This window comes from Panulirus ornatus, chromosome 13 (genome assembly GCF_036320965.1).
Source record: "Panulirus ornatus isolate Po-2019 chromosome 13, ASM3632096v1, whole genome shotgun sequence".
NCBI lineage: Eukaryota > Metazoa > Arthropoda > Malacostraca > Decapoda > Palinuridae > Panulirus > Panulirus ornatus.
Window position 1 is genome coordinate 13098613 of NC_092236.1, and position 15046 is coordinate 13113658.

The window sequence follows — 15046 nt, forward strand, 5'->3', positions numbered from 1 at the left end:
CCTCTCAATCAATACCCTCCCATATAATTTACCAGGAATACTGAACAAACTTATACCTCTGTAATTTGAGCACTCACTCTTATCCCCTTTGCCTTTGTACAATGGCACTATGCACGCATTCCGCCAATCCTCAGGCACCTCACCATGAGTCATACATACATTAAATAACCTTACCAACCAGTCAATAATACAGTCACCCCCTTTTTTAATAAATTCCACTGCAATACCATCCAAACCTGCTGCTTTGCCGGCTTTCATCTTCCGCAAAGCTTTTACTACCTCTTCTCTGTTTACCAAATCATGTATGTGTATATGAGTGGATAGGCTGTTCTTCATCTGTTTCCTGGTGCTACCTCGCTGATGTGGGAAGTGGCGATCAAACATAATGAAACAAAAATAAATATAATAAATACCTACTGGATATCACTTTTTTCATTGTTTAAGAGCTCCCACCATCCTCTGTTTCGATATGCTCCCATTTCTCATGCTTACTGATCAAATCCTTTGAGGAAGATGAAGAGTTATGACCCCATGAAAAACTGTTTCTCATTACAGGGGAGATGTGATCCAATATTCCTTTTTCCTTCCTATCTCTTCTCTTGTACTTCTGCAATGTAGTCTTGAATTTAATGGAATTGAGTTCAGGCATTTGTATGGATAACAGATGGTTGTGGATGCGTGATGTGCAAGTTCATCAACAGAGGAGACAGTGTTTAACATTAGAATGTGCACTGTGATCCTACCTCTACTGACAGATTCTGAGTAAACCTCAGCATGATTTCCAGGTTACACTTGTCTATTATCAAGAAGGAGGAAGTGATTTTTACTCGAGTTCAAAACTTGTACTTTGATTTTTTAGATCATTTTACATATTAATCACTTTCATCTCTTCATCGTCTTTATTACTAAAGAGCAGTCTAATAAGCTGAGTAATTATCTTTTCCATTTTCATATGTGCTTGGAATTGCAGGGTGTCTGTTTTCTCATTATATTTTGTACACCCTTCCTCCTTTCAGGCGTCCCATTTGCTTCTATGAAATTGTCATGTAAACATGATCTCCTGATGATCTTTTTTTTTTACTACATTTCCATTTTGAGAGTCTTAGTGTAGGCAACAACCATACTTTTCATGACATACATGATGCTAGAAAGAGTTATTTGTATTATTTAGCAGTTTTCCTTCTTGTGAGTGTAATGTCTGCTTTTCCAGGATATTCTTCCTTCTCTTGTTTTCAGGTGCGCTGGTTCAGTATTTCATTTATGACTGTTTCTGAGAGGTTCTGGCTCTTTCTACATAACACTTGTTATATAACATTGATATGAGACTTGATTGACTGTGAATACCTTTGTTATAGTTCTCTTGCAAGTAGAATCACTAATTTTTCCTTTTTTCTAGTTTATCTGAAGAACTACTGCGAAATCTGATAAGATTATCTTCCCTTTATTTTTTGTGATTTAGTCTTGTAGTTCAGAGTCTTTGCAAAATAAAACAAACATTTAAACATTTTGATTTGATATAGAATTGCTTGAAATGCATTTATTATCTCATAGTTTTTTCAGAGTTCTAGATTAACAACCTTGAATTTGTCGTATTTGGAATAGATGTCATTTCCCATTCATGCTTTACAGTATATATGATTATTCTGTAACCTTTGTGTTTATATTGTAAGGGTTGGAGATAGGACTGTAAAGAATGCACTTATCTCATTCTCATGCAAAAGAAGTCTTTGCAAATTGACGAATGTAAGATTAAAGGCTATATTAAGCCAGTAACTGCTCGTGATGAATTTTTGTCCTTGATCCAACCCATAAACATGAGCAAGGAGACTGTGATTTTAGAAAATAGTGAGACAGAATATGTATAGTGTTAATCTGTTGATGTTGCAAGAATCTGTTTGCTCAAGAAAATGCATCATATGTCTTAAGAAGGTCATTACTGCTGAGAGTCTACATTGTTTTGACATAAAACTTTGTGGATTCATGTATAGGATTCATCTGCTACAAAACACAGGTATCATTCATTTACGTTTTGTGTGTAATGTTAGATAGTAAATCATTATTTCTCAAAAAGCCACTTTATTTTCACTTATTATTAAATTCTCATTTGTATTTTGATACTGATATAGAAATTAGTACTGTATTTCTGAGCAGCACATATTATAATGAGATTCTGGTTGCAGTAATTTCTTTTTTAGTACATTTTTTTGCATGTTAGGGTAAGGTATTGACTAATGTTTGGATATTAAAAATTTCAGCTTCCATTAATGCTACTTTAAAGGTAATGTATTTGAAACGATATTAATTGAAAACTTGCAAATTTGTTCTCATTGTTTGCCATATCTGTTGTTTTAAATCATACTACGGTGGGTAAATGCCACTGAGAAGGTTTGCTGTAGTGAATGCATGTAAACACTTAAAAGTAGAGTGCATGAAGAATGTTTTGCATGGATCTCCTTGCCTAAGGCAGGACACAGTAAAAAAAAATATGAAATGTTCCATTGCATGAATAATCAGGTTTATATGCTCAAATATTATGATCTTGATGATTTGTTGATTTTTATCTTTTCATGACATTTTCAATATGGGCATTGAATGCTATTATCTTGTATTCATGTATAATTCTTTTCATGATTAATTTTCACCATGAACATTGAATGCACCTATACTGTATCCATGTGTGGCAGGTCAGGACTCTCTAAGATTTTTTTTCTAATATGTTAATTAGTAGTGTAGGACATTATTCTTGGAAATGTTATGCATATCTGCTGCACCATGGAATACACACTTTACTCTGCAGTTAGACAAACAGGCTGATATACGATTAATTACTTAGAATATTTGTTACTGTGATTGTACTACGATTAGGCTTTTGTTCCTGGGAATCACAATACAGAATGTTTATAAGTTTCACTCATTGCACCATTTACCAGTCTGAGTTCTCTTGCTAAGCTGTATCCTTTTGCACTTCTATCATGTCACATCACTGAAATGCCTCAACTTATTTGCCATCTTGTTAGTTTCTCAAAAGTCATCATAAGGTGAGGTTGGTTAGCTGCAAACTGGTTAAGGCTTAACTTTTTAGTAACATGTTCTTTAACTTTTTGAGTAAATTTATGAGTTTTAGTATGATTCATTGGATATTTTGCCTATATCTTATGATAAATAAAAGATAGATGTAGTTAGTGCCATACTTTTGAGGGCAAAATGCTAGTCTTTTTCTGATCAGTCAAATATTACAGTTGTTCACCAGCATCTACAGAAATGAATGGCTTAAATTAGTTTGAATTATGCCCAAGTTTTGTCACCTATAAAAGAATTTAGCGTATAACTTGAACTAAATCATACCTTGAAGAAAATTCAACCTTTGGTCAAGAAACTTTATACAGCTGTTCCCAGCATATAAAGAATTAAATTATGTAAAACCTATAACTCTGGTTTGATTTTTGTGCCACTTATTCCGAAGTTTAGCTGGAATATAACCTGGTTCATGAATTTAATAAAATTTCACCTTAGATCATGGAACTTAATACACATATTTTTTTATTTTTGCATTTTTCCACCCATTCATATTAATTCCCAGAAAATGTGATGCACTTCAGGTAATACTAGCATTTCATGAAACACCCTTCTAGTTGCATTATAAGAGTACTTACATGTGTAGTATTTAGGGAATCAGTGATGGATTGCGCAAAAGATGCTTGTGGCATGAGAAGAGTGGGAGGGGGGCTGTTTAGAAAGGGTAGTGAGTGGTGGGATGAAGAAGTAAGAGTATTAGTGAAAGAGAAGAGAGAGGCATTTGGACGATTTTTGCAGGGAAAAAATGCAATTGAGTGGGAGAAGTATAAAAGAAAGAGACAGGAGGTCAAGAGAAAGGTGCAAGAGGTGAAAAAAAGGGCAAATGAGAGTTGGGGTGAGAGACTATCAGTAAATTTTAGGGAGAATAAAAAGATGTTCTGGAAGGAGGTAAATAGGGTGCGTAAGACAAGGGAGCAAATGGGAACTTCAGTGAAGGGCGTAAATGGGGAGGTGATAACAAGTAGCGGTGATGTGAGAAGGAGATGGAATGAGTATTTTGAAGGTTTGTTGAATGTGTCTGATGACAGAGTGGCAGATATAGGGTGTTTTGGTCGAGGTGGTGTGCAAAGTGAGAGGGTTAGGGAAAATGATTTGGTAAACAGAGAAGAGGTAGTAAAAGCTTTGCGGAAGATGAAAGCCGGCAAGGCAGCAGGTTTGGATGGTATTGCAGTGAAATTTATTAAAAAAGGGGGTGACTGTATTGTTGACTGGTTGGTAAGGTTATTTAATGTATGTATGACTCATGGTGAGGTGCCTGAGGATTGGCGGAATGCGTGCATAGTGCCATTGTACAAAGGCAAAGGGGATAAGAGTGAGTGCTCAAATTACAGAGGTATAAGTTTGTTGAGTATTCCTGGTAAATTATATGGGAGGGTATTGATTGAGAGGGTGAAGGCATATACAGAGCATCAGATTGGGGAAGAGCAGTGCGGTTTCAGAAGTGGTAGAGGATGTGTGGATCAGGTGTTTGCTTTGAAGAATGTATGTGAGAAATACTTAGAAAAGCAAATGGATTTGTATGTAGCATTTATGGATCTGGAGAAGGCATATGATAGAGTTGATAGAGATGCTCTGTGGAAGGTATTAAGAATATATGGTGTTGGAGGCAAGTTGTTAGAAGCAGTGAAAAGTTTTTATCGAGGATGTAAGGCATGTGTACGTGTAGGAAGAGAGGAAAGTGATTGGTTCTCAGTGAATGTAGGTTTGCGGCAGGGGTGTGTGATGTCTCCATGGTTGTTTAATTTGTTTATGGATGGGGTTGTAAGGGAGGTAAATGCAAGAGTCCTGGAAAGAGGGGCAAGTATGAAGTCTGTTGGGGATGAGAGAGCTTGGGAAGTGAGTCAGTTGTTGTTCGCTGATGATACAGCGCTGGTGGCGGATTCATGTGAGAAACTGCAGAAGCTGGTGACTGAGTTTGGTAAAGTGTGTGGAAGAAGAAAGTTGAGAGTAAATGTGAATAAGAGCAAGGTTATTAGGTACAGTAGGGGTGAGGGTCAAGTCAATTGGGAGGTGAGTTTGAATGGAGAAAAACTGGAGGAAGTGAAGTGTTTTAGATATCTGGGAGTGGATCTGTCAGCGGATGGAACCATGGAAGCGGAAGTGGATCATAGGGTGGGGGAGGGGGCGAAAATTTTGGGAGCCTTGAAAAATGTGTGGAAGTCGAGAACATTATCTCGGAAAGCAAAAATGGGTATGTTTGAGGGAATAGTGGTTCCAACAATGTTGTATGGTTGCGAGGCGTGGGCTGTGGATAGAGATGTGCGCAGGAGGATGGATGTGCTGGAAATGAGATGTTTGAGGACAATGTGTGGTGTGAGGTGGTTTGATCGAGTAAGTAACGTAAGGGTAAGAGAGATGTGTGGAAATAAAAAGAGCGTGGTTGAGAGAGCAGAAGAGGGTGTTTTGAAATGGTTTGGGCACATGGAGAGAATGAGTGAGGAGAGATTGACCAAGAGGATATATGTGTCGGAGGTGGAGGGAACGAGGAGAAGAGGGAGACCAAATTGGAGGTGGAAAGATGGAGTGAAAAGGATTTTGTGTGATCGGGGCCTGAACATGCAGGAGGGTGAAAGGAGGGCAAGGAATAGAGTGAATTGGAGTCATGTGGTATACAGGGGTTGACGTGCTGTCAGTGGATTGAATCAAGGCATGTGAAGCGTCTGGGGTAAACCATGGAAAGCTGTGTAGGTATGTATATTTGCGTGTGTGGACGTGTGTATGTACATGTGTATGGGGGGGGGGGCCATTTCTTTCGTCTGTTTCCTTGCGCTACCTCGCAAACGCGGGAGACAGCGACAAAGTATAAAAAAAAAAAAAAAAAAAAAAAAAAAAACATGTGTAGTTAGTAGCATTGCTTTTACTTTACTGTGGTGTGTTTGGTCCTTGGTATTGACAGACTGTGTGCAGCCCACTCAGCTTTTCATAATCCTTTGGTTGATAGATAAAAGATGTACCAGGAATGCTTAGAGGTAAAAAGTACCACAGCTATAAAAAGCAAGCAGTTTGTAATTCAACCTCAATGCCTCAGGAATGTCTTTTCATGGGATCACTGACAAGAATCCAGCCAGTTGGGACATGGAAATTTCTTTTGAAGACTGGGAAGCTTTGGTGTTTTAAGATTTCTGTTCCCCATTCAGGAGTAAGAATTTTGTAACCAGTTTGTTGAATTGTTAAGATTTACCACCTAGAGATTAATAGTGGTGTGTATATTCTGACAATATTCCTTAACTAAGACCTGTGGGGTTCATTTTGCAAAATGATCTGACGATAAGGTGTCCTGGAGTTACAGAGGACTTTTAATGGTAAATAGTTACACAGATATATATCACCACAAGAATGTGTAGTCCTTGGAAGACTGAACTATGTTAAAACCTTCATGAGAAAAAGCTCTACTGGGTGGTTCTTCTCGAGAGAAAGTTAACATGATGTGTTTTTCTGTTTGTAACTTTGAGTAGATGATGAACAAATTCTCCCATGCTGATTACTTTGGTAGGATGTGCATGAGGTGCTGTTTAAGTGAGGGAATATTTCTAAAAAATTGTCTCTTAGCCAAAGAAAAGTATGTTTTAAGTTAGCCTCCTCACTTTTCCTCATCTCATTGTCTGTCGTATCTTTCCCCATGACAATAAAGGTCAGAGACTGAGTGCTGTCAACAGAATGGAGGGAATTCAGTGGTATGACATCAGAGCTGGTGGTATGAGGCATTATTACTTAGTGGATACAGAATTTTTTTTGGTGAGTTTCTTTTGAAGAAAATAGAATCAACCAGTTTTCGGCATGTTTGGTGGCAGAGGAATTCTTATTTGCCAGTTTTAGTACAGATACAGCTGATGAGACTACTGCATCTGGCTCATGAAGCATATTTCAAAAGCCACTGCTTGGACCCCCTGTTCAAAGTATGAATATTGTTGTATTTAAATCCAGGGAGACCATGGTATACGGACAACTTCGTCGACTCACAGTGCACAAGTCCTAATTTTGGGCCTTAGGATAGGGAGGACATTATTTACTATGGTATATTGGAGGATGGTCACTATCTTATTAATGATTTGGACTTAGTTTATAAAATACCATCCCTCATAATGAAAGGCATAATATGTATTGATTAAGCTTATCTTGGGTAAAACTGTATGTATTTTCACTTTCATGGAAGGTATTTGAAACTCAAATTACTAAAATTTATAAAAATTACTATATACTCTGTATTTCATGTATTCTGTTTTGAGGTATTAACTAACTTTTCCATTAAAATCAGGACGTATGTCAAGTCGAGACTCGCGTTTATCTGGCTGCTCAGATGTGGATAAGGAGTCTGACCGTGCATCCGTCAACACAATGAGCTTCAAACCACCCAAATATGCTCTAACTGAATCCACCAATCATGGTTCAATGTATCTGAAAATGGGTGCAGTATGTAAGTTTTTTTTTACATATTATTATGCGTGATGTACGGAAGTAGGTGTTATAATATTATTATGCAAGATGTATGTGTTAAGGTTATAAGAGTAATAAAAAGAATTCTTTGTGTAGCAATTTAGAGCAAACCATAACTTTTGTAGGCTCGGATTGTTATTAGAAACCCCAGCACTCCAAATATTCATATCCAAATATGATACAACTCGCCTCAGATGTGGGTGACATGCCTGCAGCTGCCTTTGAAAAAGTGTGTGGCTTTATCTGGCTCATACCACAAAAGTTGAGATATGCTCAGAAAGTAAGGAAGAGTGATGAGGGTTATGTAACATTAAAGAAAATCTGCTTTAAATAGAAGTTTTCTGCTGAGTCTATTTAATCAAGGAAAAACTAGCTTTTAGATGCTTCTCAGATTATATTCAGAAATAAGTTTGGTTAGAGTGTTGTACTTGATAGTTAGTCTCCATATTGTCATGTACTAATTTCTAAAGTGTTTCTCTCCTGTGCCATTTTTTCTTTCCACAAATAATGATATATACCTTGCATATTCAGGAATTAGAACCTTCTACCCATCTGCATCTGTTAAACTGGTAGGATGGCACTAGCTTTCCCCGCCCATTGTTCACTACTCACTTGTGGTAGTGGCTGCTTACTCATTTTGTACTTGCTTCTAACTTAACCTCTGTGTTCTTGAAGATTTTATTAGTCATTTAATTACCTCAATCAAGACATGAATCTCTTGTTCCTGTCCTTTGTCATCTGGTCATGCTTTAGAGTTATGAGCATAAGTTTTCCATTTCCATGGTCTTTCTGGTGTACCTTTCAGTTTGTCTGACATTCTATTCCTCTTTTGTCTCATATCCCTATTTTGGGTCTCATTAAAATTAAACCCTGCAGAAAAGAAATCTCACTCTTAGTTGTTACTAAGAGCTTCTCTGGTTCTTATTTTCTCTTGAATGACTTTCTCATTTCCTAAGGCACAGTCTTTCTCTGTACTACTGTCACCACTCATGAGCTTTCCTTTCTCATGTGGTTTACTAGTTTGGGTGCAATAAGGTGTTAGGGAGAATGGGGCAAGAGGGTAATTAAAAGATTAACTGGTTCCTCATATCCGCTTATTTGTTTGTATAATTGTAATAATGTGAATCATAATACTATATTCCAGGATTACAAAGGAATAGAAACAGCAACAGGCTAATGGGTCCTAACAAGGTTGTTTTTGGGTTAGAAAAAGATCAGAAACTCATGGATTAGTGTTGTAAGATTAGGGTAGAAAGACATACAGATGTTTCAAATTTCCCATGTAACTAAGGAGGTGCAAATATTGACAGTCATGGATTTGAAGTGAAATATATAACAGGTCTGTTCTTAAATGTATCTAGGCACTACTTCCAATAACTGTACTCCAATTGATAAATCATTCCATGTGTTAACATTCCTGCTGAAAAAAAAAGTAATTCACCTCGTATGAGTTTAAGTGTTTGCCCACAAGTATGTATTCATTACTTCAAGGGAAATCAGATGAATCCATCTTTAAGTGATCATTGATGCTTTGATGATTTTGAATACTTGGATTAGATCAACTCTTAAACACTTCTCTGTCATTTAGTTGGCTTTCATTAGATTTGTTTCTCCATCTAGGAATTGTCTTGATTGCTCACTTTCTGTTCCTTTTTTTTAAAGTATGTGTTCATAGAGTCACCCCTCTGTTACCAAAGAAGGCTTTGGAACTATACTAATATTTGGCTAAGTAGACTATCAGTGTAAGAGAAGAACTTCATGTGTGGCCCGATTCTTTTGCTAAAATGTAAGGCATGACTGTCTACTGTATTTCCATATTTTTTCTTTATTGTGTGTTGCCATGGTATTCAGGAAGACAGGTTCATCTTCTGCTAAGGGTGATGTGCAAAATGTGATGTGTCATGTGTGAATAAGTTTGCTTTATTTGTATGTTTTAATTTCAGTAAAAATGTTTAATCTTCTTGTGTATGCATACTGGTTTATTGTAAATTAAAATTTTTGAGATGGTACACCTGTTATACTCTGTGAGCTTTATTCTTGTACAGATAATATTTTGTATTCATATGAACAGATGTGTATTTTGCTTAGCTTGTAAATTCATACAGAAACTCTCTTGGTACTATTGCAATATCAGAATGTGTCATTGATACTGAAACTTTTTATTATGCATACATATATATATATATATATTTTTTATATATTATACTTTGTCGCTGTCTCCTGCGTTAGCGAGGTAGCTAAAGGAAACAGACGAAAGAATGGCCCAACCCACCCACATACACATGTACATACATACACGTCCACACACGCACATATACATACCTATACATCTCAACGTATACATTCATATACACACACAGACATATACATATATACACATGTACATAATTCATACTGTCTGCCCTTATTCATTCCTGTCGCCACCCTGCCACACATGAAATGAAAACCCCCTCCCCCCACATGTGTGCAAGGTAGCGCTAGGAAAAGACAACAAAGACCACATTCATTCACACTTAGTCTCTAGCTGTCATGTGTAATGCACCGAAACCACAGCTCCCTTTCCACATCCAGGCCCCACGAAACTTTCCATGGTTTACCCCAGATGCTTCACATGCCCTGGTTCGATTCATTGGCAGCACGTCGACCCCGGTATACCACATCGTTCCAATTCACTCTATTCCTTGCACGCCATTCACCCTCCTGCATGTTCAGGCATGTGGGAGGTAAGTTGCTAGAAGCAGTGAAAAGTTTTTACCAAGGATGTAGGAAGTAGGAAGAGAGGAGAGTGATTGGTTCCCAGTGAATGTAGGTCTGGGGCAGGGGTGTGTGGTGTTCCCATGGTTGTTTAATTTGTTTATGCATGGGATGGTTAGGGAGGTAAATGCAAGGGTTTTGGAGAGAGGGGCGAGTATACAGTCTGTTCGGGATGAAAGGACTTGGGAAGTGAGCCAGCTGTTGTTTGCTGATGAAACAGCTCTAGTGGCTGATTCGATTGAGAAACTGCAAAAATTGGTGACTGAGTTTGGAAAAGTGTGTGAAAGGAGAAAGTTGAGAGTAAATGTGAATAAGAGCAAGGTTATTAAGTTCAGAAGGGTTGAGGGACAAGTTAATCGGGATGTAAGTTTAAATGGAGAAAAATTGGAGGAAGTGAAGTGTCTTAGATATCTGGGAGTGGACTTAGCAGGGAATGGAACCATGGAAATGGAAGCGAGTCACAGGGTGGAGGAGGGGGCGAAGGTTCTGGGAGTGATGAAGAATGTGTGGAAGGAGAGAACATTATCCCGGAGAGCAAAAATGGGTATGTTTGAAAGGATAGTAGTTCCAATGTTATATGGTTGTACTGAGGAGGGTGGATGTGTTGGAAATGAAATGTTTGAGGACAATATGTGGTGTGAGGTGCTTTGATTGAGCAAGTAGTGAAAGAGTAAAAGAGGTGTGGAAGTAAGAAAGGTGTGGTTGAGAGAGCAGATGAGGGTGTGTTGAAATGATTTGGACATATGGAAGAATGAGAGGAAAAATTGACAAAGGATATATGTTTTAGAGTTGAAGGGACAAGGAGAAGCAGGAGACAAAATTGGAGGTGAAAAGATGGAGTGATTTGAGTGATTGGGGCCAGAACATGCAGGAGGTTGAGAGACATGCAAGGAGTATAGTGATATAGAATGATGTGGTATACCGGGGTTGATGTGCTGTCAATGGACTGAACCAGGGCATGTGAAGTGTCTGAGGTAAACCATGGAAAGGTCTGTGGGGCCTGGATGTGGATAGGGAACTGTAGTTTTGGTGCATTACACATGACAGCTAGAGACCGAGTGTGAATGAATGTGGCCTTTTTGCCTGTTTTTTGGTGCTACCTTGCTGGGGGGGAGGTTTGGGTAGTGATGATGTTTCCTGTAGGGCGGGGTAGTGCTGAGAAATTGGATGAAGGCAAGCAAGTATGAATATGTGCATGTGAATATATGTATTTGTCTGTGTATGTGTATGTATATGTTGATATGTATATGTATGTATATGTGCATGTATGGGCATTTATCTATATACATACGTGCAAGTGAGTGGATGGTCCATTCTTCGTCTGTTTCCTGGCATTACCTTGCTGACATAGGAAACCGATTAAGTATAATAATAATGATGATATATATATATATATTTTTTTTTACATCCACAGTGTTTGGTATTGGCAGTATGATATACAGTGGTCTTGAAGTTGGACAGTACTTTGAGTTGAAGGGAGATGCTGACTGTGCAGATGTTCTTCTTGTTATATCTCCAGCTGCTCGTATGCTGTTCACATTCATCCAGATGTACTTCATCTTTCTTAATGCTAGGGTTTGTTGTCTAGTTTTTGTGAAAGGAATGCATGTTTATATAATAAAAGGGGTGGGAGTTGGGGGCTGGAAATCCTCCCTTCCAGTTTTAACTTATCCAAAAGAAGTAACAGTGCAGGGGTCCAAGTGAGGATTTTCCTCTTCAGGCTCAGTCCTCTGTTCTCAGTGCTACCTCACTAATGCAGGAAATGGCAAATATGTGTGAAAAAAATATTATTATTATTATTATAATAATACTTGATCACTGCATCCTGCTTCTGCAAGATAGCGCCAGGAAACAGACGAAGAAAAACCCATCCACTCATATATACATATGCCCCTACATGTACATATACATATCACATACATACATATACAGCCATCTACACATGTACATATTCATACTCGATTGCCTACATCTATCCCTGGCATTACTCCACTCCACAACAAACAGCATCCATATTTTTTATTTATTTATTATACTTGATCGCTGTTTCCCTGCATCAGTGAGGTAGCACCAGGAAAAATGATGAATGGCCCATCCACTCATATACACACATATATATAAACATAAACGCCCATATACATACACCTACACAGACATTTACATATATATATACACACTTACATATTCATTACCTGCTTGCCTTCATCCATTCTCAGCAGTATCCTGTCCCACTGGAAACAGCATCACTACTCCCTGCTTCAGCGAGGTAGCACCAGGAAAAAACTAAAAAGGCTACATTAGTTCACACTCTAGCTGTCATGTGTAATGCACCAAAACCACAGCTTCCTCAACACATCCAAGCCCCACAGACCTTTTCTAAGGTTTACTCCAGATGCTTCATGCGCCCTGGTTCAGTCCATTGACAGCACATTGACCCTGGTATACTACATCGTTCCAGTTCACTCTATTCCCTGCACGCCTCTTATCCTCCTGCATGTTCAGGCCCTGATTGCTCAAAATCTTTTTCGCTTCATCCTCCCACCTCCAATTTGGTCTCCACCTCTGAAACATATATCCTTATTGTCAACCTTTCCTCACTCATTCTCTCCATATGTCTGCCCAAACCAATCTAATTTTCCCTCTTCTGCTCTCTCAATCACACTCTTTATTTCCACACATCTCTCTTACCCTTTCATTACTTATTTGATCAAACCACTTCACACCACATATTGTCCTCAAACATATGGAGGTGGAAGTGATTCATAGGGTAGGGGAGGGGGTGAAGGTCCTGGGAGCAATGAGAAATATGTGGAGAAACTTATCTGGGAGGGCAAAAATGAGAATATTTGAAGGAATAGTGGTGCCAACAATACTACATGGGGACGAGGTATGGGCTGTAGATAAGACTGCGGATGAGAATGGGTGAGTTGGAAATGAAATGTTTAAGGACAGCATGTGGTGTGCATTGGTTTGATAGAGTGTTTATTCTTGTGCATTAATGGGATGCAAACTGTGAACTGACGCATCACAGGGCATCTTATCAGAAGCATCCTCACCTGAGGTACCCCATTGAGCATAAATTACATGTAAGATGCATGTTTGTGTAGGTGGTGCATTTTAATAATGGAAACTCAAGGTAGAGAAATCACACAATGGTATGAATTACATTATTTCCTTTGGGGGTGGATTTAGAAATGCTGTTTTTAAATTTCGTACATTTCAAGCTTAGTGGTCCTTGCACATTACATTTCAGTATTTGGGATGCAGAAACACAAAAATGTTGGTGGATTCTGCATATCTGTTACATAGCCATTACAAGAAAAGAATTTATTGTTGGAATTATTAGGGGTAACATCAGCAAGAACAGTAATCTATCTTGATAGTGAATGAGAAGAGGAGCAATGTAAGATATAAAATATGAATTAATATACACTTTACAAATAGTTTGATTCCATTATTTTCAGTCTGAGTAATAGACAGTGAAATAGTATTAAACTGATTAAAAAGAATAACTATTGATGGGAAAAATTTATGATAATTGCATAGTTTGTTAATGTATGAACTCATCCTATAAATGGTGTCTTTAGAGATGATGAAGCTTCCTTCACTTGTATGAATAATCTATATTAAAAGGATTTACAAAGTACTTTACTAATTACAGTGTACTTGTTATTCTTTACAGATTCTTGAATGATTGGGCACAGTTTAATCACATACATTTCTCAGTAAACCGGACTTCTTTTTGTTGACTAAAGCTCCAATTTACAGATTGCCATTAGCCGTCATCGAGTCATTGCAAGATTTGGCCTGATGCATATGATTGGAACCAATCTCTGCATATGGCTGAATGTCCTTGTTCAGGAAACTAAACATGAAATTATAAACTTGACCCTTGGTCATGGGCATGGCCATGGTCACAGTCACCATGGTGAAGGTAAGGATAACATTGTATTGAATAGGATGCTTGGAAGGGCAGGTCTTTTTTTAATAGCTATAAATATTATGTACATGTGTATATATGTATATGTCTGTGTGTGTATGTATGTATACGTTGAGATGTATAGGTATGTATATTTTGCGTGTGTGGACGTGTATTTATATACATGTTTCCTTACGCAATCTCGCTTATGTGGGAGACAGCGACAAAATATAATAAATAAAATGAAAAAAATATATAGTAACACATATTTTTGAGTAACTAAGTAAATACATTGCCTGGAAATTTACAGTAGTCTTAGTAGGAAGAATGTATGACTCCCATTGCTGAGGTCTGGGGAGTATCAACTCATGCACATATTGATGAAAAATGAAAGATAGCATCGTTGGGAACCATAGTGTTGTATTCATGATTCATCTGTGTGTATTTGATCCTTTGGGTTGGGTTAGTTAAGGTCAAAACACTTTCAAGCATGATAGAATGCCACCTGTGTCAAATGTTTGATGACTGTTGTAAATGCTTTGTGAAAACATAAGTTGAGAATTAAAGGATCCATCTGTTGTTAGAAAATAAAGATTTGTATGCCTAAAAGGGGGATTTCCTTTTTCTGGCTACTGCATTGATATGTAGGTATTAGTTGGTAGGCAACAACGATTTGGGAGGTATATTATCTGCTTGTATTGGGAGGGTTTGTGACAGCTGTGCAGTAAGCCAGCCCTTCAGTGGTTGTCAAGATGCATGCCTCTGACCAAGGTAGCTCTCTTTTCTTTCTACTTTATCCAAGTGTGAACCACTAGTATTCTGCCCACAAACATACACTCTCTCCTTGTCATATGTAACACTTCA

General features: G+C 37.9%; 1 protein-coding gene across 7 annotated transcripts in view; it reads left to right on the forward strand.

Annotated features, from left to right (window-relative positions):
• Positions 1-15046, forward strand: part of LOC139752770 (uncharacterized) — a 199302-nt gene that overhangs the window by 175000 nt on the left and 9256 nt on the right. For all 7 annotated transcript variants that reach the window (XM_071668678.1, XM_071668677.1, XM_071668680.1 and 4 more), the window contains 3 exons: positions 7331-7489; positions 11678-11838; positions 14032-14197. In XM_071668678.1, the coding sequence (XP_071524779.1) occupies positions 7331-7489; positions 11678-11838; positions 14032-14197 (486 nt within the window). The remainder of the gene's footprint in view (positions 1-7330; positions 7490-11677; positions 11839-14031; positions 14198-15046) is intronic.